Here is a 27,731-nt window from a genome sequence, read left to right as displayed (position 1 = left end):
GTGGCAGTGCAGTTAGCGGTGCATTTCACAGTTTGCGGTGCTTTGTGAATTACACGTTTCATTTTTTTTGTTCTCTGTACCGGTTCAGCGGGCGCAGAAGCCGCGGAAATCCTTTAGTGAATCCTTCCCTCAAAGTGTTTCCCGGAGAGCCCTGCACGTGCATGGGATTCCTAAATGCACCTCTAGCAGTCACCTCTAGCACTCCTACTTCACCACACCCACTTTAGCGGTTGTGTAAATACAGTGCGGAGTGTTTTGACTTGAGGGGATGTGAACTTTAAACATTTATCTTCATTCTTTCATTGAAAAGATCTTGAAAACAACTGTCGGTGTCGTGGTGAAGCGAGTTGAACCGATTGGTCCTGTTGTTCCCCGCAATCTACCAGGAACTGTGACTCACGGAGGCAGAGACCATGACCTACCATCGTAAATACTTCTCAGGGTGTGCTGGATTTCAGTTTTGGAAATCAAGGACAACTCACTTTTCCTGCTCTTAACCCTTAAGTGAGTCCTCAGCCTGTGTACTGGGGTTCAGGTTGGGGCCTGTCATCATCTCAGCCTGCAGATGACTGAGCTCGGCGGCATCCCAAGGCAGGATTATGCCTTGAAACATGAGTAACCAGCCGGTGCAAGGCATAAACCAAGACAGATGGTTCATCTGGTTTGGTTCATTTTCCACCACACGCTCAGTCTGCAGATAGGAACGCCTGGAAACAGCAGGAGGAGTTCATCTGAGGTCTTCACATTTACATTTATTCATTGACTCTTTTGTCCAAGAGGCCAGTCAGTGCCTGAGCGGCTGTTTCCAAATTCAACCAGGCAGCTGTCAGGAATCAGAAACATGTAGTGGAATGTTATAGTCTCAGACTTGCCATCGTCTTCATAAGAAAAATCGGATTTTCAGAAGGCGCAGGGTAAGGGAATGAGAAACTATTCATATGACCGAGGTGGTGCCTCACGCCTCTAACCTACAAAACCACTGGATCCGCTCGGGGCAAGGTGGGTTGTTAGCTTCCAAGGCCTCTAACTAACGAACCGATGGGGCAACCCATTGGATCAGCCAGCACAGAAAGCCAACCTCTTTCCTCCAGCAGCCAATAGGATCAAACGAGGCTACCGCCAATGAAGTGTCGTTTTCACTTCCATCCCGCTCACAAGTTGTTGAAGTTATACAGGAATGTTGTGCAGAAAAAGCTAAGTTCACATTTGTGCTCATTCGTCCTCCCTTCGAGATCATCCCTATTTTATACTATATGTAATGCATTAAAGCCCTCAAGAACAATTTTATGTTGTTTCTGAAAAACTGAGTAGGTATTGGGTCCTCTGAGTGTCTAACCCGAACGCCAACCCCCCAAAAAACACTGCAAGGGCCAAGATGGGCAGACCGCCCTTCATACCAGCAAAAGCACTGTCGCAATGGAGCGACACCACCACCACGACCCTCCAAACCTCTCCAGGGACAAGGTGCTGGCATTACAACAACTGAGCGCAAACAGACACCTGGTAATGGAACCAGCAGACACCTGGTAATGTAACCAGCAGACACCTGGTAATGGAACCAGCAGATACCTGGTAATGGAATCAGCAGACACCTGGTAATGGAACCAGACACCTGGTAATGTACACTGGGATTAGCTGATTTGACGAAACCGCCCCATGAGCAATTAAAACATTATCATCAGATTAAATTTAACAAGCTCATTACCAGAGGAGGGTTTGCCCGGAGCGAGCTGGAACGTGGCTGATCGCCAAGCAATAAAGTAATTAAACAACTGCTAAAGTAGGTGTGTGTGTGTGTGTGTGTGTGTGTGTGTGTGTGTGTGTGTGTGTGTGTGTGGGTGTTCACCTTCATTTTGGCATTTCTCCAGCTGCAGTCCCAGACCCAAACCCAAAGCCAGGATGATAGTGACAATGGACACGGCCAGTACACCAATCTGCACACACACACACACACACATACACACACAAACACACACACACACACACACACACACACACACACACACACACACACACACACACACACACACACACACACCTACTTTAGCGGTTGTGTAAATACAGTGCGGAGTGTTTTGACTTGAGGGGGTGTGAACTTTAAACATTTATCTTCATTCTTTCATTGAAAAGATCTTGAAAACAACTGTCAGTGTTGTAGTGAAGTGAGTTGAACCGATTGGTCCTGTTGTTCCACGCAATCTACCAGGAACTGTGACTCACGGAGGCAGAGACCATGACCTACCATCGTAAATACTTCTCAGGGTGTGCTGGATTTCAGTTTTGGAAATCGAGGACAACTCACTTTTCCTACTCTAAACCCTTAAGTGAGACCTCAGCCTGTGTACCGGGGTTCAGGTACCGGGACCTGTCATCAGTGTCATTGTACTGCTTGTATGGCAATATCTTCTACGGGTTCAATTCAGACTGAAAATCACAATTTCATACTTTAAAGAATTAAACTGTTTTTTTTTGTTTAATTTAAATGAAATACAGAAATTGCCTGTGTCGGTCAGAGCAAGGCACGAGGTCTGCTTTGCAGCATTCCAGGTGTTAAAGCTACAGTTTAAAAAGGTTTACGATGAAGAGGATGATGATGATGATGATGATGATTATTTTCATTATTATTGTTACCACCTCCCTCAATAATATGTTATTGAAATAATTCACAACATATTAAAGCTCCAACGGTATTTATGATGTTACTCACAACGATCTTCTTCTGGATGGGGCCCATATTTTTAAGGAATCCAAACTTTCAACCTGGACCGTCGCTGTCGTTGCCGCTGCCGTTGCCGTTGTCCTGCTGGTTGCCGAGGGAAACCGAGGAACTCCCGATGGCGCCGAGACGGACGACCCCTGGACCCGGAGCCCGCTGTCGTTAAAGTGACTGATTGACTGATTGCCAGAAGACTTCGCTGCTCGCCTTGCCCTCACTGCCTTTTCTTCAGTCTGTCGGACGGATGAGGCGGCGGGGTCCATGATGGGAGGGCTGATGATTGGCCACGCCTCGCTATTCAGGTGAGCGAGTGAGTGTTTCGATGTAGAGCCAGGGGAGCAGGTCGGCGTTTTTATTGGTGGAAATATGCTTGTGTAACAGTCATTAAAATTGAAATCTCCCTGCGTGGTGTTAGACTCTTGACCCGAAAAAGGACAGAAAACCTTCAAATCCAGAATCTGAGATGCGTCCGTTGAGTTTTTGAGACTCGTGTGCGGCGCGAAAGAGTGGAAATTTTTATTTTGAACGAATCCTTCTCGGCTTCGCGAGTCTACAGTGGTACCGTACGCCCCTCTCTAGTGCTAGTCTAGTCCACTCTGCTTCACTCTACTCTACAGCTGCTTTCACACATGACAATGTCCTGGTCATCCAGTCCGGACATTGTCCAGAGTTGCCACATGAGGAACAAAACCGGAGCGTCCGTGTCTGAGGCTTTCACATCTACTGGAGATACGCTTGGTTTCGACGAGGGGCGGAGCCTGGGTAGAGCGTGCAGGAGGCAGGAGCTGACACAATGACGCCGCAGAGTTTTACGGCACACCCAAGATGGTGGACTAGCGGAGGCTACCGACTTATCAGTAATTGTGACATTTGTGTGCAAATACTGCATGTATTTTGATGTATCCGCAATATAAACAAAATCACCTTCTTCTTCATCTGTGTCCTCATATGTTATGGCGGTGAATGACTCTTCTTCACCCTCGGCGAGTGGGCATGTCGCGTGGTGATGATGTCTCCGTCATGCGGCAGTTGCGTGATAGAGACGTGCTCAACGCATGCCATGCCCACTCGGTCGCTAAGCATGCTCAATCGGACATTACACAGAGTTTGTAGCAGGGTGCGGTCTGGGTAACGTCTGAGTAACGTTGGGTCCAAATGATCAGGACATTTGCGTTCACACATACAGCTCCTCCGGATAATGTCCCGATCATTTCAGTGCATGTGTGAAAGCAGCTTACCTCTGCTCCATCTATTCCTCAACTCTACCTCTACTCTATCATTACTCAACTCTCCCTCTACCCCACCTCTTCCTCGACTCGTTCCACGCCTCCTACATCCGGGCCAGGCTGCCAACCAGGTTCTCCATGATAATCAATAATAATAAAAATAATAATAACAATAATAATAATAACAACGACAATCAGTAAGGAATGACGCTTCTTTTGCCCTGTACGGTGATTCCCCCTCTGCAACACAGACAAACATGAAGAAAGCTTTCTTTCCCGAATCAGAACAATCAGCACTACTTGGGCGCCAATTCGGCCGATTTGGGACAGCTGTACGGCCGCAGGAAGGAAGCCACGCTGCCATCTGCAGCCGCAACTTAAAGTACCTGTAAAGTGAAAATAAAATTGTGTTCTGAGCTTGTCACAGCACAGAAACATGTGTTATTAAACACACAGCCAGATTTGAATGATTAAAAAAATGCTCAAGTATATAAAATTGGCTTTTAAAATCGTGAAAAAAAGGCCAGTACTCTCTGCTCTGAGATGCTGGGACAAGGATCAATAATAAACACTGATACAAATCAGTCTGGGCGCAGGAGGAAGGATGCTGCGCTCTGGCTGCAAGACGGCTGACGAGCCCCGTGCGCAGATCCTCTTTTGCAAGGCCGACAAACATTGAGAAAACCCCCTGTCCCTGAGATCTGGACAATTGATACTATCATCCTTCAAAAGACACAATTCTTCATGCAACGAACAAGAGTAAATTGTTTTGGATTCATTGACAAATCAAGTACATTTCTTGCCAATCAATTGAAATGCGATAGAGAAAAAACATTTATTACAGCCATCAAAGATAGACAGGGTATAATAACATACAAGACAGCAATAACATATTTAGAGACTTTTATACTTTTAGATAAATCACTCAGATAATTAATCAAATATATCAAACATTCACTCATTCCTTGATGGTATTGACCTTCCTAAACTTTCGACAGAGCGTGCTACCACCTTAGATCAACCACTTACTCTAGAAGAACTCAGGAAAGCGCTCTTCTCTATGCCCAACAATAAATCACCTGGATCAGATGGCTACCCAGTGGAATTTTCTAAACACTTCTGGCCACTTATCTCCCCATTATTTATCAGAATGGTTGCAGAGATTAGGTCAACCTCCACCATGCCTCCGCACATGAATACCGCTCTCATTTGGGTTGTGCTCAAACCCAAAAAGGACCCCAACCCTCACCTCCAGTCATAGACCCATAAGCCTAATTAATTGCGACCTTAAGATTATAAGTAAAACACTAACCAACAGAATTGAAAAAGTAATCCCATTTATAATTCACCCAGATCAAACAGGCAGACACTCATCCAACAATAAGCATATCAGCATATCTCAAAGGAACAACTTTAATACATTGCTTCTTTAGATGCTAAAATAATTTGACAAAGTTAATTGGACTGGTTAAAAACAGACCAATAATCTTTAGGTCTTGGAAAAGACAAGGAATTACTCACCTGGAACACATTTTTGAAAACAATTGGCTCATATCCTTCCCAACCTTAACCCAAAGGTATAATAGCGGTGGCCACGGCTTCCTTCAATTCCTTCAACTACAGCAGTCTCTAAAAGTTAAAATCAAATTGACGAGCAACATCCTACAACCACCTCCGATGACTGAACAACTCATGGGGGAGAAGACGACAGCCTTCACGAGGCCTCTCCTGTGAGTAGTGAGAAATGGTGCAAGACCAACTCACGAAACTAATGTCGCCAAAGAATCATCGAGCTGGCAGACCAAGGTACAAGCCAATGCCAAAACCAAGGCAGAGAACATCCTCTTTAGGACGGGCGGACACCCCCACCGTCGAAAACCAAGGTCTGCCGGTGCTCCAACTCAATGTCGAGGGCCTTACCATCGCCAAACTCGAAGTCATCAGGCATCTCGCCGATTCCAACAAAGTGGCAGCGGTCCTCCTGCAAGAGACACACTGGGTGTCAAATGAAAACCTCAAGCTTCCTGGGTTCTCCCTCGCTGGATCCATCCACAGCAAGAAGCATGGAATGGCAACCTTCGTCCGAGATGGTTTAAGCTGGGCAGCCACCAGCCAATCTCCACCTGGCTGCAACATCGAGTGGCTGGCCACTAAAATCCAAGAAAAATCTGTTGTGAACGTATATAAGCCCCCACCAACAGCGCTGACTGCATCATCACTTCCATCCGTGACTGCTCCTGCCATCTATGCAGGTGACTTCAACTGCCAACATACGGATTGGGGTTACCAACACACATCACAGGATGGAGAAGCACTGAGTGAGTGGGCCTCTAACGTTGAGGCACTACTGCTGTACGACCCAAAGGAGCCCCCAAGCTTCTGCTCTGCACGTTAGAACTCTTATACCAACCCAGATCTGGCCTTCGTCATATGCCGCAGTAACGACCTGAAACCGGAGAGACGTGTCTTGGACAGGTTCCCTCGCTCACACCACCAGCCATCCATCATCAAAGTACCATCCCTAGTACAGCCGGTAGCTGGCAATCCGGTCAGGAGATGGAACTTCAGGAAGGCGAACTGGCAGTCGTTTACGGTGGAAACAGAAAGAAGAACTGCTGGTCTCATGGACCCAGAAGCAGAAGACGTGGATGCTGCATACAGTGCCTACTGTGAAGTCCTCCTAAGGGCAGCAAAGCACAACATCCCACGTGGCTACAATAAAAACGATATCCCGGGCTGGGATGAGGAGTGCAGCTGCCTGTTGCGCCAACACCAGCAGGCGATCACCAGAGAAGAAATGGACGCAACAGCAACAACCCTACTGCAGAAGCTGGATGACACCCGAAGGGCTAGGTGGACGGAAGTAGCGGAATCCATCGACTTCACCCACTCCAGCCGGAAGGCGTGGCAGACCATCAACTTGCTCTCAGGGAGAAAAACAACACCTCGTAGGTGTCCAGTGACTGCAGATGCTATTGCTTCCCAGCTCCTGAAAAATGGTCGCTTCCCTGATGCGGACAAAAACTTTGCACGACTGACATCGTGTGAGGTATCATCCCTCTCCAGAGCAGCCAGCGCTGATGCTAATCTCTCAGGAGACTTCACAGCAGCCGAGCTAAAGGCAGCAATTAAAAAACTGAAGCTGGGCAAATCACCAGGTCGAGGCAATATCCACCCAGAGTTTGTTATGCACCAAAGTGAAAGAACATCTCAATGGCTACGCACATTCTTCTCATCATGCTTCCGGAGGTCCAAGCTCCCGAAGACCTGGCGCCGTGCTTCCATCATAGCCTTGCCAAAGCCAAACAAACCCGCCGAAGACCCGAAGTCCTACAGGCCCATATCCCTGCTCTGTGTCCTGTACAAGATTCTGGAGAGGCTGATCCACAGCCGCATTGAGCCAGTGGTGGACCCTCAACTCCCACCGGAACAAGCCGGCTTCCGCAGAGGCAGGTCAACGGTGGACCAGGTAACGCTACTCACCCAGGACATCGAGGACAGCTTCCAAGATAATGAGAAAGCTGGAGTAGTATTCCTGGACCTGACAGCCGCTTATGACACCGTGTGGCACCGTGGACTACACCTGAAACTGTTGAGAACAATCCCGGACCGGCACATGGTGAGATTTATTATGGAGATGCTATCTAACCATAGCTTCATCCTACAAACCAGCGATGGCCAGACCAGCAGGCTCAGAAGGCTGAAGAACGGTGTCCCGCAAGGCTCTGTCCTCTCACCAATGTTATTTAACATCTATATTCACGACCTGCCAGACACAACATCCAAGAAGTACGGCTATGCGGACGACCTGGCCATCATGCTTCGATGCCCAACATGGAACACTATGGAAGAAGGCCTCAACCGAGACATGGGCATCCTGGCAGACTACCTCCAGAAGTGGCACCTTCAGCTCAGCATGGGCAAAACAGTGTCTGCAGCTTACCACCTCTACAACCGGGAGGCAAGAAGGGAACTGGACGTGCATGTTGGCAACATCCGCCTGGAGTTCCAGCAAGCCCCCAAGTACCTCGGCGTATGCTTGGATCGGACGCTGTCCTACAAGCAGCACCTGGATGAAGTGAAGGCCAAGACAACCGCAAGGGTCTCGCTCATCAGCCGCCTTGCAGGCTCGACTTGGGGAGCTTCCCCCCAGACCCTACGCATATCCACGCAAGCCCTGGTCCTACCCGTAGCGGAATACTGTGCCCCTGCCTGGAGCAGAAGTCCACATGCGAACAAGGTGGATACTGTCATCAACAGCGCCCTCCGGATAGTAACTGGTTGTCTGAAACCCACCCCTGTGTCCTACCTGCCAGTCCTAGCTGGTATCGCCCCACCCAGTCTCCGACGGGAAGCAGCTACCCTCGCCCTGGCAAGGAAAGCCCAGAAGAACGACTGGCACATCCTACACAAAGCCACAACAACACCGGCACCACCATGCAGGCTCAAGTCTCGCCATCCCTACAACAAGGCAGCACAAGAGATGCTACAGTCGATCCCTGACGACTTGTCCAAGGACGCCTGGCTGGCAGCATCCTGGAGACAATCGTGGGAGTCAGCTGCGCCCTCCCGCATCCAACGATACATCCGGGACCCAGGAGGAGGTGTAAAAGGAGAAGACATGCCACGCCACCTATGGACCTCGCTGAACCGCCTGCGTACTGGCGTCGGGCGCTTCAAGTCCTCTCTAAAGAAGTGGGGCCTATCCGACAGTGCGTCATGCGACGAACCTGAACAGACTGCCGAGCACATAATCACCAGCTGCCCCCTATACAGCCCACCCTCAGAAGCTGGCCTTTTTGACCTAGGACTGGAGACGAGGGCGTGGCTATATGACACTGAGTTGGCCATCTGATGATATACAAAAGAAGAAGCAGTCTCTAAAAGTTAAAATCAAATTGACGAGCAACATCCTACAACCACCTCCGATGACTGAACAACTCATATCGTTCGAACATTACGTCAACATCATTTCAAAAATCCCTTTTCCCGAATGTACAAATTTTTAGTAGAAACAGACGACACTTTATCTTTCCCTACCACGGAATGGAAAAGAGACCTTGCGGTTCCACTGATACCAACCTGTGGAAGTTAATTTGCAACAACACCTTCTCTATGACCTGCAACTCCAAAATGCAACTCAACCAATATAAGATTCTGCACAGAGCTCATGTCACGGAACACAAAATGTTCAAAATGGGTTTTGTGGATAAATGGGGGGGGGGGGGTGCTCCTGGGGGGTACCTGCAGCTGGCCGCAGTTGGTTTGAGGCGTGGTTGTGGGTTTGGGGCTCAGGTTGGGGGCGGGGGTAGAGGGTTGCGGGTTCAGGTCTTGGCCCCTGGTGAAGGGACTTGTGTGTCTTTCTGCATCCTGTGGGGGTGTGAGGCACGTCGTGCTGGGGCTGGTTAGGGGTTCCGTATGGTCCTGTGACCCAGGGGCCTGAACCTGGCCGTGTGTGCTCCGCACGGGCTCATCATGTGGCATCCTTCGGTGGGGGGCGGACTCCTGTCGTCACACCTCGCTGCCGGGGTACCTGTCCTCTGGTACTCTGCATGTGCGGGGCGCTCGTCACTGGGGGGTCGGGCTGTGGGTGGGGGAGCTGTCCGCCGGCCCTCTGTACTGTGGTCCCCATGCTCGGCGGCCGGGGGCTGACCAAGGCCCTGATGGCATGGTGGAGGACCATGGCAGGCCGCTCTGCGCCTCTGGCTGGTCCTGGTCCAGGGCCCCTGGGAGGCCACTTGCTGTTGTGGGTGTGGGTTAGGGTGAAGGGTTTGGCTGTCAGCTTTTCTCCCGCTGCGCAGCTTCTCTGTGGCAGGTGCCCTGGGTGGTGGAGGGCCCATATATCTGGCGGCCTGCTGCTATCACTGGGGGGCTAACATCTGGGTGCCCTGCGCGGATCACACTCGGCTCCGTGGATGGGCGCTCGGGGCTCACGGCTGGGTGGGGCGTCTGGTTGGCCATGGCGGCGAGGGGATCCCCTCGCCCTTGGGGGGCATGGGGATCCTGCCAGCTCGCCTGCGGGGCGGGCAGTTCAGGCAGGGTGTCGGTCTGTCGGCACGGCCCCGGTTCTGCACCTTCGGCTGCGTCTCGTGCCTACACTTGGGGGCTGGGTTGTATGTGTACGCCCTGGGGGTGCGGCGTCTCCTCACGCTCCCTGTATCTGGGTTATGCTCCTCGGGGCCGGGCGTGGGGGTTGCCCCTTCTCTTCTCTTCTCTTCTTTGGGTCATACCAAATCACCCAATTAAACTGGTACATTTGTTATACTCCTTCATACTACAGATACTACTATATACAACCATTACAGTATAGATATAGTAACCTATATTATACAGAAGAAAAAAAACATGAAACTTTTTTCGGGTCCGTTTCCCAATGCAGAAGTGCCGTTTAAAGCTGCCGTAAGCTGTTTAAAGACAAAAGGTTTGGCCAAACAAAGTTGACAAAAAGAAAATGCCATATTCATAAAATAAACTGCTTAAAATGAAATGAAGGTGTGTGGCTGGATTATTTATTATATCAGGTGACCAGCTGTTTTGCCCCAAACTAGTAGCGGTCACCCAGTTATGTTGGCTGAGCGCTGGAGCTGTTCTGACCTGGCATGGCCTAGCCTCCGCTTCTGCTCTTGTTGCTGGTTTTGAAAGGGAAATTTGCGGCGGAGGGGAAAGTCACGGCTGCCTGAGGAATGTTTACCGGAGCAGCATGTGGTCTTCTAAGGAGGTGCATTATGGTTGTTGATGTGGGCAGGAGTCCAGGAATCCACACCAATTTCTCTGGAAATACTCAGGCTTTACCAGATCCACCGCACCTAGGAGAATACATCTTCATCAAGTCCGCAAATCGTGACCATTAAAACAACTAACAGCACCAGAACAAAAGAGCCGGATGGGACGGTACATTTCACGTTGCGGGAAACTCGTTGCTTTGTTTCGGCAGGAAGCCGGAACCTCCAGTCCAAGGCAAACTTTGCACCAAATTGTTTTGGCAGGCAAGGTTCCATCCTGGGCGGGCACGGAGAAGATGTTTTGGATTGGAGCCGCTTCCCTGAAACGCTTCCCCGGCGCCACCACGGCAGCCACCGCTCTTATCGCTTGACGATCTTTATTCAGACGACGGTACGGGAACGTGGCTCTCGTCATGACCCTTTTGAAGCGTAATCTGTCGTGGGCGGACGGGGCCAAAGCCACTGCAGATTAATTCAGTGCCGCGATAAAGAACGACGTTGATAAGATTTGAACGTTGGAACGGAGCAGATACTGACGACCAAGGGTGCAACATGCATGGAAAACATCGCGTCACGCACCACTCCAAGCAACACGTGACACAGAGACCGGGAAATGGTTTCCCCCAAACAAAAAAACATGACCCTGAGAGAGACGTTTGGCGGTGGAGGAAGTAGTGGAAAGCCACACTTGAGTGAAAGTGGAGATACGGTATACAGTATGAAAAAATAATGATATGCTAAAAATAATGATATGCTATTAAATGTACTTATGTATCAAAAATACTTATATGGTATTAAATGTACTTATGTATCAAAAGTACTTATATGGTATTAAATGTACTTGTGTATCAAAAATACTTATATGGTATTAAATGTATTTTAGTATCAAAATTAATCATATGCTATTAAATGTACTTAAGTATCTAAATGATTTATATTCTATTAAATGTACTTTAGTATACAAAATAATTATATGCTAATAAATATACTTAAGTATCAAAAGTAATCATATGATATTAAATGTACCTAAGTATAGAAAGTAATTATATGCTTTTAAATCTACTTAAGTATCAAAAGTAATCATATGGTATTAAATGTACTTATGTATCAAAAATACTTATATGGCACTAAATGTAGTTAAGTATCAGAAGTAATCATATGCTATTAAATGTACTTAAGTATCAAAATTATTTATATTCTATTAAATGTACTTAAGTATCAAAAGTAAAGGCAAACGTGGACAATGGGGCACAATAAAGAGAAAAAATTCTCAAGAGCAATTCCTGAAGGGGACACTGAGGGTGGCGCCGAAAGTACTGTTGTATTAAATTCACAGTATATAGAGGGAGCCCTTCTTGCCACTGTATATACTGGATAGGCGACAGGTAATACCTTGAGGCTTGTACATTGGCAGGTTATTCACAGTCGGAGGAGAGAAGCGGCGCCCGTTAAGCCAACTAAAGCTAATAATTCCATTCTCTTTTCCCCAAGAGGCAGATGTCAAATGTTTTGCTGCCAACGTGTGACGCACTGGGCAGCCTGCCAGACACATTCATATTTCCGCTTCACCCTGGAAAAATCCGCAGCGATCAGCGTTCGAGCCGCCACCGCAAACCCACCCAAGTGACTCCCGCCGCGCCCCTCCTGCAAACCCTAGGCCTGTGGTGTGGTGTTGTTACGACTCGTCTGAATCCATGTGGTCACATAAACATACATGCACACGCACAATGAAGAACTTTTATTTCACAAAGCTTTCAGGTGGTGTCCTCCCTTGGCTTCCTGCCAGAAAGCTTGCCCCATGCTCAAAGCCTTATCTGCTCCTGACCAATGACTTCCTGCCCCTGTGAGTTCAAGCTGCTGTACACTCTCTGTACCTGTCACGTCCAACTGACCACGTCTTCTCTGACTCCCTGAAAATAAACGCTTGGACTCAGAGAGCTGCTCCTGGACACGTCTCTGACCCCACCCTTGTACAAGTACAAGCAACATCTGTCTGCCTCTTTATTTAACACCACCCACTGACAAGCTGCACATTATAGCCGCCTTTTAATTTCTGTAACCGCGTATGTACCGAGTATGAGTTTTGGCGCTGAGGGAGACAGGCGACACGCGACCAGAGCAACGCGGGGGCATCTAAAAAATTATTAAACAATAATGAAATTATTATTTAGAAACGTATATGATATAAAATCCATATAATGCATCACGATTTTTTTTTTTCCCGCCAAGACAACTCATGGGCCGTTTGCGAAAGAGAAAAGCTTATCTGTTTCTCAATGAGCGCGTCACGGCAGCATTGGTAGCGCATGGGGCTCGGTGCCGCCTGCCGCCCTGCGGCATCATTTCCTTCATGGGCGCTGCGAGCCGGGATACAACATATTTGGACAGGCCTGGACGGGAGGAGCGACTAAACGTGTCCATTCCAGATGGTCTTGAAACCAATGGTGAAGTGTGCCCCTGTGCTGCGGGGTCCAAGACCGTTGGCGGCACCAACTGACGAAACCCGCCATGGTCTAGTTATGCGTCCTACCCCACCCCTCCAGTTTTTATCGGAACTGGATTTAAAACAGACTTAATGAGTCGGGTACTCTTGGATTCGGTCGGTGGGTTGTGTTCAGTTTTCATATCAAGTTAGTTTTAAACTCCCGTTCGTATAAAATGGCACATTTCCAGCTGATCAGACCAATTCCTGTCGTTCCGGAGCGAACGAGCCCTCCCATTTTCCCTGACACATTATGGGACGAGAAACCCAGGTGCAGCTCGTCTGACGGCCACTAGGGGCGGGGCCCGACCGTCGGATGCGTATACGGGTTCGGTGCGAAGCGGGCTGCCGGGGTTTCGCCGTATAATCCATTGTCTGCTCCGTGACGGGTCCAAGGGTCAATTCTGCTGCGATGTGGCACCTTGAGTTGTCGTCGTAGTTACTGCGCTACACCATGAATACGTAAACATACACCTGGCTGGCAGGGACGGAGGGCGTCCTACCTCACTTCACCGCCTCCATGAGGTCAACAGGAAGTGCTGCGTGCTGGGCGGGGGGACGCGAGACAAGGACGACAGAACCTTCCTCGTGTTTGGTTGTTTTAATGTGGTGTTTACACAGTTTGTAAAACATAGTTTACGTCAGAACAGTCTGTTTAGAAACAAGGGTTCCCAACCTGCGGTTCCTGTACCAGGGATCGCGCGGGGGTGGTGGTGGTGGGGGTGGGTCGTAAGGACTTGGACGATTTAAGGCCTATGGCAACAGTTAAACATTGGTACAAAAATCCACACGAGTGTAACAGGGCCAACAGTAACGGACAGCTGCCCAGCTGCCCAGTTGCCCAGTTGCCCCAGGGGCAACGAGATTTGGCCGCTTGTCGACCATCTTGTGCGGTCTGGTTGCCCCATTATGCGGAGAAACGCTTTTGGGTGCGTACGGATTAGAATTATACAGGAATTATACTCAGTTAGGAAACGTATACATCGGCAACCACTTTGTCAGTCTTGGCAAACCAAAAGTCGATGGTGGTCATGGTTGGCTCAGGGCTCATGGTTGCCAACTTGGCCGTCACCTGTGTCGGGCAATATGTTAGTTCAAATACAAATTGCAGCAAACAATCCGTAACAATGCATTTGTTATGGAAATGGACAGGCTACGGTTACGCTCAGTGGATTGCGGTTATGGTTATTTCCCCCTGAAAAATGACAAAATGAAAGGGTGAATGACTGTGAGTGACATCAGGACTCCAACCAGGAATCAATTCAGCGTAACAGCGATGAGAATTCTAACCGGTCCGACCAGAGTTTCTGAGGAAGACAGGTTGGAGCCCCCCGATCAAGAAACACTTCCTGCTTATTTAGAAGCACTCTGACTTCCCGTTGGACAGGGCCGCCTCCCGAGAGTGGGATTGGCTGGAAGGGACGCCACCCCGTCCCACCTCGCCCGGCAAACAGGGAGCCACTGGGGAATGTCTTTGAGTGTTTTGGCGGAAATTTCCTTAAAAATGCAGTCGGGCCGGTCCCACGTGAGTGGAACGCACTGCTTCACAAGCCAGATTGAGTGCGTGGGCGCGTGACGCCGACAACTGAACAACAAAATGCCGCAATATGTAAATATGATGCTCAGCGTGAGGATGGAAGGGACATGGAATACACAGTGACTGCTACACATCAAAACCAATCCAACACTATATTTATTTGACTTTTGGACACTTTCCTACGCATCCAGATGCATTGAGTGGACTCCTCTGAGGGACAATTACATTACTTCACGTGAACTGTTCCGCCGCCTTCCGTTCGCTCTCATTGTAGGCTGATGCTAGCTAACATATGGGATGTTATGGGATGTTAGCTAGCTAAGGGTAGCTAACATCCCATATTCTGACTGTGTCGTGGTGTCAGCGTCATATTGTACTTTTAAATGTGAGCTGAGTTGACGCCCCGTCCATGGTGTGTCCTGTGCCCGTGTATAGTTCTACATATCTGCGTGTTGATATTGGTATATTGGTTGATATTTTCCACATCGCTGTCTATGTGCTTATATTTTTTTAAGTCCTGCATATCTCTACAAAGTCTATGTATATTTGTATACATGTATGTACAGTGGTAGCCATCGGTCAAGTCAAACTCTTTGTCAAAATTCAGACCAAATCAGACCAAAACGGGTGTATTAACTTCCCCCTAAAATTTCCCTAAAACCCTAAAAAGCTACACCTTGCCGTGATCGGCTCTGGTGTTTGTCCATGATAGTTCCTTCTCTCTGGAGGCCGAGCCACGGTGCGTCTGTTGTATTGTTGCGACATCCATGACAGCAACGTCTGTAGGTGGTGTCGGCTCCGCTGCCCCCGCTAGTCGTCAGCCTCAAAGGTGTGCAGGTAGGTCTTGAGGCTCAGCACGGCCGTGTAGGTGAGGTTGGTGGAGCGGAACAGGTCCAGACCGGTCAGGGTCTCCACGTCCAGGACACGCGCCGTGTGGAGCTTCAGCAGCTCCTCCACCCACTGGGACTCGTCCGCGTCACTCTGCGGAGAGATGGCCAAAAAAAGCAAGAAGGACGTATCACTTGGTGACAAGGCTCCTGTCGGTTGTGGGGTAAAGGGATGCACCGGGTAGATAGGAAACCAGTCTTTACAGGGTGTTTTCTTTCTACGGAAACATAAGTTGTCTTTCCAAACGGACGTAAACTTAGGGTTAGGTGAGACAGGGATCGAACGCGCCGCAGTTTTTAAACAATCGTCAAAACCGTCTCAATCTCCCACAGCTGCATCCCCCGTCAGTTTAAAATGAGTTGGTGGTCTGGAGTCACTCCGACTCACTCCAAGATTTTTTTTACTAACTTCAAACAATCACTCAACTAACTTATATAAAGTCCGAGGCAAAACCGGTGTTTGGCATAATTCATTTTGAATGAGCATAATGAATACGTTCGTCAAAATGAAATTATTCTTGTGAGAATCCCATTCCCAACTCAGATCGGCACCCCCGATCGGGGTCGGACACCATAGTAATATGATGATCCGCATGAAGCATCAGTTTATGCACTTGCGCCTTGGCGGGTGGGGTACCAGCCAAGGCGCCTGGGACATCGGCCTTCCCCTCATTGCGGCTGCTAGAGGCTCTATCGCTTTATTATTATTATTATTTTATTTATTTATTTTTTTATTATATGATGATGATGATGATGATGATTATTATTATTATATTATAATTATAATTATAATTATAATAATAATTATTATTATTATTATTATTATTATTATTATTATATTATGATGATGCTGATGATGATGATATTATTTTTTTTTTTGCTATTATTATTATTATAATTATTATTATTATTATTATTATTATTATTATAATTATTACGATTATAATTAATTTTATTATTATTATTATTATTATTATTATTATTATTATTATTGTTGTTATTATTATTATATTATGATGATTATGATTATGATTATGAGTATGATTATGATTATGATGATGATTATTATTATTATTATTATTATTATTATTATTATTCGGGGTCCAGCCCACTAGACTTCAGGCTAAAACTATCTGGAACAGAACAACCGCAGAAGCTATGAACACGGTTAAGGTGTCATTAGAACCGGGACGACGCAAACATCTTGTGGTTCAAGTTTCATCCAAATCGATAAACATATGGAGCAGAAATTAGTGAAAAACAAACTAAATCTGAGTGAAAGTTGCCGGCTGGCCGTGCTTCACCGACACGACAACAATGGAATAGGAAAGAAACCGGATGAGATTTAGAACAAGAGGCTTTGTGACGCCATCGTCCTCGTTAGAACAAGAGGCTTTGTGACGTCATCGTCCTGGTTACTACGAATGTGCAGCTTCTCAGAATGTACTTGGGCACCGTCACTCTGCAGCGGTTTTAGAGGCTCCAAACGAGGCGTGTCTGTTTGTGTACTTCCTGGCCTGGTCCACGTCTGTGGGTCTGCTGGATTCGTACTTTTACTTGGTCTCCGTTACTTTTGCCGGACTTGTGGAAAAAACACGAGTCCACAAAAACTGGTGACCACGTGGGGGTCGGCTCCACTCCACTGTGCGGGTGAGTGATGAGTTCAAGATCCAGGAAGGATTGAAAATGTAATCCAATCAAAGAAGTCATGAAGTAATAGCGTAAGTTCGACTACATTCCTAAACCTTTGTAAATACGTAAAACCTTAGACGCGTGTTGACGCACAGCACACCCCACGTGACTGAGACTGCATGTGTACTTACACACAGCGAGGTGAGTCATAACAATGAAAAGATTTGCTTTAAAGTAAAAAAATAAACAGTTGTTTTGGAGAAACTTCCTGTATGAACAGTTTCCTATGGCTCAACTCAGCAACTCACGTTCTTCCATAACTAATCTAACGCCAAACGAATGTTCAAAGTTCCATAAAGGTGGTCCTCATGACACTACAGACAAGTCATCTGTTCAGCCGGACGCTACAATTACAGATTATGAACAGAAAAAGTACAATGAAGTACTCATTAAAACTAACATTTACTCATTATATTTCTAGGATGAAATGTATTTATTATTATTATTGTTATGTAAAGAAGTTACAAATGTTGTTATTGATATTGTTCCAGATGCTGAAAAATAGTCAAACGTCTAAGACAATAAAGATGCAATTGTCCGAAGATCCAGTCCTCGAGGCCAGTCTACGTGCAGAGGTAAGTCCATTTGGGAACGTTTGTAACTTCTCATGCATTTCACAGAAACCAAACAAATGTAATACTTAATCAAACAAATAAAGTGGTGCTTTGCTGTCTGCAGATATAATTTATTCGGGGTCCAGCCCGTCGGACCCCGAATAAATCGAAAACTATCTGGAACAGAAGAACGGCAGAACCTATGAACACGGGTGACGTCTTGTTTGAACCGCTATGTCACAACCATCTCATCGTTGAAGTTTCATCCAAATCGGTCCGCATACGAAGCAGAAATTTACGAATTATAAATGATATTTACAGTAAAACGCTTTATGACGTCATAATATTATTTACTATAAATGATATTTACAGTAAAACGCTTTATGACGTCATAATATTATCTACTATCCATTATATTTTGGACTATTATCGTAAAACACAGTGAGCACGTCATAAATGTATACATCATATACGAGTACTCGAGACACAACGTCACCTACCGTCACTGAGACTCCAGATGTACCTTCACAAACAAGGTAAGTTTTAACAATGAAAATATTTAGTTTAAAGTAAAAAAAAATGAAAGGCTTTTTTTTATAAACATCATGTATAAACATTTTCCTCAACCTAAACTTAACAAACCTTAATAAAAAGGCAGAAAGTGTCCAATCATTATTATTATATTATTAACAGAAAAATATAATGAAGAAATCTTACATGTACTAATATATTTCTAAAATGAAAGGTATTTATTGTTATTGTTACGAAAAGTAAATAAAAAAGTTGTTATTGTTGCAGATGCCGAAAAATAGTCAATTTTCCAAAAATCCAGTCGTAAAAACTGATAAACTGGACCCTGTGAATTGCTGTCTGCAGGAATATTTATTATTATTATTATTATTATTACTATTTAGACCGTAGGAAAACATTTTGAGGTTAACCATGCCACTGCAGTATTGTGTGTATTTAACTTTTTTTTTTACTAATTTACTTTATAATACTATATAATATCATGACTTGATACTACTACTATACTTAACGATGTTATTATTATTATTATCATTATTATTATTATTATTATTATTATTATTATTATTATTTTATTTTTTATTTTTTATTTTTATTAATATTTATTTTTGTTGTAATGTGGGACTGTTAGCCTTTTTTATTATGTTATTATTGTTATTTATTTGCTCTCTTATTTTATTTGCTGCAAAAACAACTTTTTCGGATGAAAATATTTGCCTGTTATTATTGTGATTTATTTGTCCTTTTATTTGTTATTCGAGCTGTGGAAACACAAAGTGATAGTGAAAGCAAATGAGGAGTCTCTCCGGCAAAAAAAAAAAGCAGAAGTCTGATGGAGGGTCTCTAAGGACGCCAGCAGTTCCAGGAAATAGTTTTTCATCTGTAGTGCATGGCTCACTGCATGGCAGCGATGAGGGAACATGAACCTGCTGTGAATCACCCCGGAGGAATGGAAGCGCTTTCAAACCGCTGGGAAAACATGTCGAGGCAATGAGCTGAACGAGAAGCAGACGACGTCATGGAGACGGACCCAGCTGAGGCCACAAGTTGACGCACACCTCGGCCAAAGACGCTCACGCTCGCTTTCCCACAGCTGCACACATTTCATGTGGCCCATTTAATTTGGCAAGTCATTTTGGGCCCCTGCATTACTCACATCAGATTTGACCTTTAATGCTGGATATCAGAAAGGGACAGAAGGTTACAAACATGACGTCGTCAGCCTCTTGCCTGCAACTCCAGTCTGGAGGACGGAGACTGATGTCACGACTGGAGCAGCTTTAGAGACGGTTCCTGTTTGCCCTCGATAGCTTGGAGAAGCCAAGCAAATCAGACAAGAAAGATAATGTGGACCTGCACAAGGATGGATGGATGGATGGATGGATGGATGGATGGATGGATGGATGGATGGATGGATAGATATATAGATAGATAGATAGATAGACAGACAGACAGACAGACAGACAGACAGACAGACAGACAGACAGACAGACAGACAGACAGGAAGACAGGCAGACAGACAGACAGACAGACCGATAGAGCCACCCTAACCCCAGGGGCAGAGGACTCACATTGCAGCTCTCGCTGTTGTCGGGCCGGTGAGGGATCAGGAAGGAGAAGACCTGCAGTGGACCTTCACACTCATCCACCGTCTGGTTTAAGTCCTGGCAACTGGTCACCACCGTGAAGAAGTGACTGGGAACCAATAAGGAGTCTGACGGCCTGGAACCACAAAGAACAGGGTAGGTACTGAGGTACTGTAGGTGGGTAGGTGGGTAGGTAGGTAGGTAGGTAGGTAGGTAGGTGGGTAGGCAGTTAGGTAGTTAGGTAGGTAGGCAGTTAGGTAGGTAGGTAGGTAGGTAGGTATGTGGATAGGCAGTTAGGTAGTTAGGTAGGTATGTGGGTAGGCAGTTAGGTAGTTAGGTAGTTAGGTAGGTAGGCAGTTAGGTAGGTAGGTAGGTAGGTAGGTAGGTAGGTAGGTAGGTAGGTAGACAGTTAGGTAGTTAGGTAGGTAAGCAGTTAGGTAGGTAGATAGGTATGTGGGTAGGCAGTTAGGTAGGTAGGTAGGTGGGTAGGTAGTAAGGTAGTTAGGTAGGTAGGTAGTTAGGTAGGTGGTTATGTGTGTGGGTAGGTCGGTCGGCTGGTAGGAAGGTAGTTAGGTAAGCAGGTATGGTACTTACTGTTGGCTGCGCTCTGTAGAGTCTCTCAGCCCGTCATAGTTGTGGTCGAACACTGGTCCTGCCAAGACGTTGACGGTGTTGAACTCCTTGGCGTAGCGCCTCAGCAGCGTCTCCTGGAGGTAGCTCCACACCCCTGCAATGAAAAACAAACACACACACAGTGCACCACTCAATCTGTCAGGTAGATATATGGGTATGTCGTAGGTGTGTGGGTAGGTAGGTAGGCGGTGGGTATTGTAGGAAGGTAGGAAGGTAGCCTGGGAAAGCCTTGTAATACCCCAGGAATCACTGGAGGAGGTTGACGAGTTACTGGGGAAGGACGTCTGGGCCGACCATTGAGCCTGACAATGGATGGACGAACTGATTGATGAACTGATTGATAGATGGTTGGATGGATGGGTGGATGGATGGTTGGGTGGATGACTTTTCCGCACACTCGTCAATGAATCCCTCGCTTTCCCCTGACACCTTCCTGGGCACATTTATTTGCCCAGTTTTTTTTGTCTTTTGCTGCTGATTTGTTTTGTAATCCTCAACGATCGCCTGGAGACACCTTGTGGCCGGACGGTATTTGAACCTGGAAACTGTGCCTGGATTTGTCTTGTCTTGACTAAAGCCGTTCAGCTGTGGTGACGCGGAGTTGTGCGCTACTTAAAATACCTTCAAGGTCTTAAAAGACCGTAAAGTGCTTTGGTCTGGAGCTAGAGTGAAGGTGGAGCCATTACTTTCCCTTTTAGAAGTAAATCTCTCTCTCGAACGCAGCCTCAGTTCGCTGGCACCCAGGTCACACCATCAATGACAGGCTTTGCACCAGGAACCCACATCCGGTGAGTCGGACCGGGCTGCCGCGGGGACCGCAGACAGGGGCCGCGGGGAAACCCACGCTGGCCGAGCTTGAGACGTGTCTCCCAAAGCCAAAGATACGCGCGGTTGATGGTGCAAACCTCCGCTTCCAGAGAAAACGGACTCACGGGGGTTTATTTGCTCGACCCGGTCCGTTGGGAAAAATGTGGGAAACTCTTTAAGGTGATGACCTAAAAGAGTTTCCCACATTTTTCCCGACGGACCAGCTGCTCTCTGGAACTCATGAGGACGAAAGGTTGATGTGAAAGGAAACCACTGTGCATGACTCGGTTACTACATGCACAGCAGGCCTGTGAGCCTCCCAGTACCTCCAGGTATTTGGAGCCACTCACTGACAAAGAATTTTTGCCTGGAAACTCTGTGACGAATAAACCTCTTTCATCTTGAATCCATTGAAGTTGAGGAGCTGCCGGACAGACAGCGCCGCCCAGTGGTCAGTTTACCAACCTGCTGCCCAGAAGCACGTCCTTGCAGAGGAAGTGGACGGATGAGGAATAGAGATATTTTCACGTTTTCATGTTTTCTGGGACTCACTCTTGAAGGCAGGAAACATGGGAACGGTGTTTGTGATTAGGGAGGCATCGTATCTGGATTCAGGAGACGTGGCCAGATCTGGAAACACAAGCCAGTCAGACATTCAGATTCACACATTCACACATTCATATTCATACTTTCACACATTCACATATTCATATTCATACATTCATATTCATATTTACATTATTCACATTCACACATTCATATTCGCACAGTCACTTCATGTGACTGTTTCATGTTCAATATTCATTCAAAAAAATCCTGACGAGATGTAAATGGATAGAGAATAATGAGTGAAAGAAAGAGAGACAGGGGAGTGATAGAGCGACAGGGGAGTGATAGAGCGACAGGGGAGTGATAGAGAGACAGGGGAGTGATAGAGCGACAGGGGAGTGATAGAGCGACAAGGGAGTGATAGAGAGACAGGGGAGTGATAGAGAGACAGGGGAGTGATAGAGCGACAGGGGAGTGATAGAGAGACAGGGGAGTGATAGAGACAGGGGAGTGGTAGAGAGACAGGTGAGTGATAGAGCGACAGATGAGTGATAGAGCGACAGGGGAGTGATAGAGACAGGGGAGTGATAGAGACAGGGGAGTGGTAGAGAGACAGGTGAGTGATAGAGCGACAGATGAGTGATAGAGCAACAGGGGAGTGATAGAGACAGGGGAGTGGTAGAGAGACAGGTGAGTGATAGAGCGACAGGTGAGTGATAGAGCGACAGGTGAGTGATAGAGAGACAGGGGAGTGATAAAGAGACAGGGGAGTGATAGAGAGACAGAGGAGTGGTAGAGAGACAGGTGAGTGATAGAGCGACAGGTGAGTGATAGAGAGACAGGGGAGTGATAAAGAGACAGGGGAGTGATAGAGAGACAGAGGAGTGATAGAGAGACAGGGGAGTGATAGAGCGACGGAGTGATAGAGCGACAGGGGAGTGATAGAGCGACGGAGTGATAGAGCAACAGGGGAGTGATAGTGCGACAGGGGAGTGATAGAGCGACAGGGGAGTGATAGTGCGACAGGGGAGTGATAGAGCGACAGGGGAGTGATAGAGGAGTGGTGGAGGGATGAACGGACCGGGAGAGAAGATAAAGCCTGGGCTGACAGAGGAGATGGAGCGATGGAGGGATGGAGGAGTGATGGAGGGATGGAGGAGGGGTGGAGAAATGGAGGAGTAATAGAGGAGCGATAGAGGAGCGATGGAGGAGTGATGGAGGGATGGAGTAGGGATAGAGGGATGGAGGAGGGATAAAGGAGGGATGGAGGGATGGAGGGATGGATGAAGGAGGGATGGAGGAGGGATGGAGGGATGGAGGGATGGAGGAGGGATGAAGGGATGGAGGGATGGACAGACCGGGAGGGAACAGGAAGCCTGGGCTGACTTCCTGCTGGTGGAGGCTGTAGCTGCTGCAGCTCTGGCTCTGCTCTGCTGGAACTCTGGGATCCGCTCTGACACACTGAGGAGGGGAGGGTGGAGGCAGGGGTGGAGCCCACGCCTATACACACACACACACAAAATAAAAAAACTTGAATTGTTGATTTTGTGTGGGTGTGTGGGTGTGTATGTGTGTTTTTATTTACAAAAAGGAAAATAGTAGTAATAGTAATAGTGTAGTAACAATGTAGTAATAATGTAGTAAAAATGTACTAATAATGCAGTAATAATGTACTTATAACGCCATAATAATGCAGTAATAGTGTATTGATAATGGAGTAATAATGTAGTAATAACACAGTAATAATGTAGTAGTAATATTGCAGTAGAAGTGCAGTCATAAATGCAGTAATAGTGGAATAATATTGTAGTAATAGTGTAGTGATAATGTAATAAAAATGTAGAAGTATTGCATTAATGATGTACTTATAGCGCAGTAATAATGTACTACAAATAATGCAGTATTAGTGTAGGAGTATTGCAGTTATAGTGTAGTAATAATAAAATTATATATAGTAAATATGTGGTTATAATGCAGTAATAATGTAATAATAATTCAGTGTTAATGCAGTGACAATGTGGTGATCATGCTGTGAAAATGTTGTAATTATGCCGTGATAATGTGTTTATAATGCAGTGATCATTTAAAAATAATGTGGAGGTAATGCAGCGATAATATAGAAATAATGCATGGATTATAACGTAGAAACAATGCAGCGACATTGTAGTAATTATGTAGTGATAGTGCAGTAATAATGCAGTGATATTGTGGGAATAATGCAACGATAATGTAGCAATAATGTGGAGATAATGCAGCGATAATGTAGTAACAACGCAGCGATAATGTAGTACTAAAGCAGCGTGTGTACCTGCCGCTGCAGTGTGTATGCGCTCCACAGCGGCATGGCCAGCTCCAGGCTGTAGCCGCTGGTGAAGTCCACATGGGGCAGCAGAGAGTAGCGGGTGGGGAACATGGCGGCCGGGCGACCGAACGGCAGCTGGCTGCTGTCTGAGACAAGATTTTATATATACAGTATATATATATATATATACGTATGTTATAAAGCACTGAGGAGAAGTAACTGGAGCATGCTGGAACTCACTGTAGCTGAACGCTGCATCTGGAGCCGGACTGAACGCCTCCATCACCTCCTCCACCTTGTTCTGGAAGAGAAACACACATGAGTCCGCTGTTTTCCCAATGTCCACCAGTAGCGGACTAAGCTTGTACTTTGTGGTTGTGCTGGTTGTGTCGCGGTGTCCACCGACCTCGTCGTCACAGCTGCAGCCCAGGTCCTGGGTCAGCGCGGCGCCAGGGTCCGAGGCGGGCGAGGGCGGGGTCACTTCCTGTGGCATGGAGGGCTGGAAGGGCGGCGCCCGCAGCATGTCGTTCAAGCTGCCGTACGTCCCGTTGTTGGGGGCCGGGGTTAGCCCCAGCAGGTCTGGTGGAGAGCGAGGGGTCAACACATCGGTCCAACACGGAGTAACAATGACATCAAATCATGTTTTGTTTTGATTTGCAGATGAAAAATTAAGTTAATAAAACATTTTACACCCACATCTTTTATTGTCAGTCAAACTGTCCTTCCCTGCTTGGTTCTTCTTTACAAATCATTTCATTTCCAATTTTTGAAGCATATTGAAAATAAAATATAATTTTCATGATTTAAATTTATTTAATTATTTTTATTTATATTATTTTTCAATTATTATTAAATGATTTTTTATTAGATAATTATTATTATTATTTTGAACATTTCAAATTTGAAGAAGCTTTATTAAAAAATATATTGTTTGTACTGTATTTGTAAAATACTACAGTAACTTATACTAAATACTGCATATACTGTATGATGGTCCACAGCCATCAGCCAACATTAAAAACACCTCTAAAAACACTAATACTGTGTAGCTCCCCCCGGTGCCCCCCTAACAGCTGTGAGGTGGAGGCATGGACTCCACCAGACTCTGAAGGTGTTCTGTGGTATCTGGCACCAAGACGTCAGCAGCAGATCCTTTAAGTCCTCCAAGGTGGAGGTGGGGCCCCCATGGATCGGGCTTGTTGTTCTCCATGGGATCGGACCCTAACCCCGCCCATCCGCATGATGTAGAAGAAAAGGTGATTCATCAGACCTCCACCTTCTTCCATGGCTCCATGGTACAGTTGTGACGCTCACGTGTCCATTGTAGGAGCTTTCAGGGGTGGACAGGGGTCAGCATGGACACTGTGAGCTCCCATACGCAGCAAGCTGCCATGCACTGTGTGTTCTACACCTTTCTATCATAGCAACATTCACTGTTTCACCACTTTGTGCTGCAGTAGTTCTTCTGTGGCATCGAACCAGACGGACTAGACTTCACTCCCCACCTGCATCAATGAGCCTTGGGCCCCGTGACCCTGTCGCCGGTAGTAACCACTGCACAGCGGGAACAGCCACAAGACCTGTGCTTGTGGAGATGCTCTGACCCAGTCGTCCAGCATCACAATGTGCTCCTTGTCAATCATATTATATAACACTATGTATAAATAGATATAAATATATAGTGTATATAAAGTGTATATATATATATATATATATACATACATACATATGTGTATATATATATATATATATATATATATATATATATATATATATATGTATATATACATATATATATATATATATACACTAAAAATATAATAATAATAATAATACATAACAGTATATATATATATATATATATATATTTTTTTTTAATATATTACAGTATATACATAATAATAATATAAAACAGTAGATATATAATAACAATATATAACAGTGTATATATATAATTATAATTATATATATAATTATATATAACAGTATAGATATATTAAGGATAAATTACAGTATGGACATAATAATAATAATATATAACAGTGTATATATATATAATAATAACATCAGTAACAATAGCAACAGTATATTTATGTATATATATATATATATGTATATATATATATATATATATATATATATATATATATATATATCCCACCCCTTGACAGGTGCCATTGGAACCAAATGATCAATGTTATTCACTTCTCACTGGTTTTAATGTTGTTGCTGATTGTTGTAAATAGATGTTGATATACTGTGTGTATATATATATATTTATATAAGCATATGTAAGCACAGCAATTACTGGAATAAAACACGATTCGTATTTCATAAATAAGTTCCATAAGTTCCTCTCCCATGGGCAGTTCCGAGAAATGTCCTTATTTCAGAAATGTAAATGAGAGATTTGCCTGTTGCATGTGTGACATCTGAAGCGTCCACTTCCTGCCGCGGTCGCTGCTCGGCCGCGGCAGGAAGCGCAAACCTACCGCACATGACGTTGTACAGCTCGATGTTCTCGAACGGAGGAACCTCCTTCTGGAACTTGAAGTTTGGTCCGTGGCCGGCGAAGATGGTCTGCAAGCAAAGAGCGTGAGCAGGTACTACCTGCGCTACTACCCAGCTGGAGCTGAGTAGTACCCAGCTGGAGCTGAGTAGTACCCAGCTGGAGCTGAGTAGTACCCAGCTGGAGCTGAGTAGTACCCAGCTGGAGCTGAGTAGTACCCAGCTGGAGCTGAGCGGTGCAGCAAACAAGACGGGAAGCAGCCGTCAAAGCAAACGTCACCGTGAATATCCAGCACATACTGTACATGTTCTACCTCACACAACACAACACAATACATTAGAATACCATTTCACTACATATATGTATACTTGTATGTATATGTAACAAATAAACATCTTAATATGTCGTTTCACTACATATACGTATACTTGTATGTATATGTATTGACAAATGAACATCTTGAAAGTAGAATAGAATAGAAAATAATTGTGTTTTTAGAATAGAACAGAATGGTCAATAATAGAAAAGAAAAGAATGGAAAATAATCGAGTCTATTAGAATAGAACAGAACAGAAAATAACATAGTATATTGGAATAAAATAGAACAGAATAGAGTACATTAGAATAGAATATAATAGAATCGACTATAGTACATTAGAATATAAAATAATAGAATAGAAAGGAATAGAATAGAAAGGAATAGAATAGAATAGAATAGCATAGAATAGAACAGAATAGAATAGAATACCCTCATGCTGGTAATCTTGTTGTCGAAGCCGTGGTCACCAAAGAAACCACATCTGGTCCTTTTAGTTTCTGGCATTTTCCTGAAAAACAGATGGAGAGATGGATATAGAGATGGATGGACGGAGGGATGGATGGAGGGCGGGATGATGGATGGATGATGGATGGATGATTGATGGATGATGGATGGTGGATGGATGATGGATGGTGGATGGTGGATGGATGATGGATGGTGGATGGATGATGGATGGATGATG

General features: G+C 45.7%; 2 protein-coding genes across 2 annotated transcripts in view; both read right to left on the bottom strand.

Annotated features, from left to right (window-relative positions):
• The window catches only part of LOC307242090 (venom phosphodiesterase 1), a gene marked incomplete at both ends in the record, with an annotated part of 56,401 nt that extends 46,776 nt beyond the window's left edge, over positions 1–9,625 (bottom strand). Inside the window, 2 exons of the mRNA XM_080016425.1 lie at positions 1,847–1,934; positions 9,476–9,625. Of these exons, the coding sequence (XP_079872551.1) occupies positions 1,847–1,934; positions 9,476–9,625 (238 nt within the window). The remainder of the gene's footprint in view (positions 1–1,846; positions 1,935–9,475) is intronic.
• A 4,125-nt stretch (positions 9,626–13,750) lies between these two features.
• LOC307242275 (autotaxin-like) overlaps positions 13,751–27,731 on the bottom strand; it is a 42,123-nt gene continuing 28,142 nt past the window's right edge. The window contains exons 16-25 of the mRNA XM_080016670.1: positions 27,479–27,557; positions 26,714–26,801; positions 24,628–24,800; positions 24,462–24,522; positions 24,228–24,367; positions 23,278–23,419; positions 21,923–22,000; positions 20,525–20,657; positions 19,916–20,066; positions 13,751–15,664 (exon numbers count right to left, since the gene is read on the bottom strand). Coding sequence (XP_079872796.1) covers positions 15,494–15,664; positions 19,916–20,066; positions 20,525–20,657; positions 21,923–22,000; positions 23,278–23,419; positions 24,228–24,367; positions 24,462–24,522; positions 24,628–24,800; positions 26,714–26,801; positions 27,479–27,557 — 1,216 coding nt within the window. The 3' untranslated portion in view covers positions 13,751–15,493. The remainder of the gene's footprint in view (positions 15,665–19,915; positions 20,067–20,524; positions 20,658–21,922; positions 22,001–23,277; positions 23,420–24,227; positions 24,368–24,461; positions 24,523–24,627; positions 24,801–26,713; positions 26,802–27,478; positions 27,558–27,731) is intronic.

Source organism: Zeus faber (genome assembly GCF_960531495.2).
Source record: "Zeus faber genome assembly, chromosome: 1".
Taxonomy (NCBI): Eukaryota; Metazoa; Chordata; class Actinopteri; order Zeiformes; family Zeidae; genus Zeus; species Zeus faber.
The sequence above is the reverse complement of the archived record's forward strand: the minus strand, read 5'-3'. Positions and strand labels throughout refer to the sequence as shown.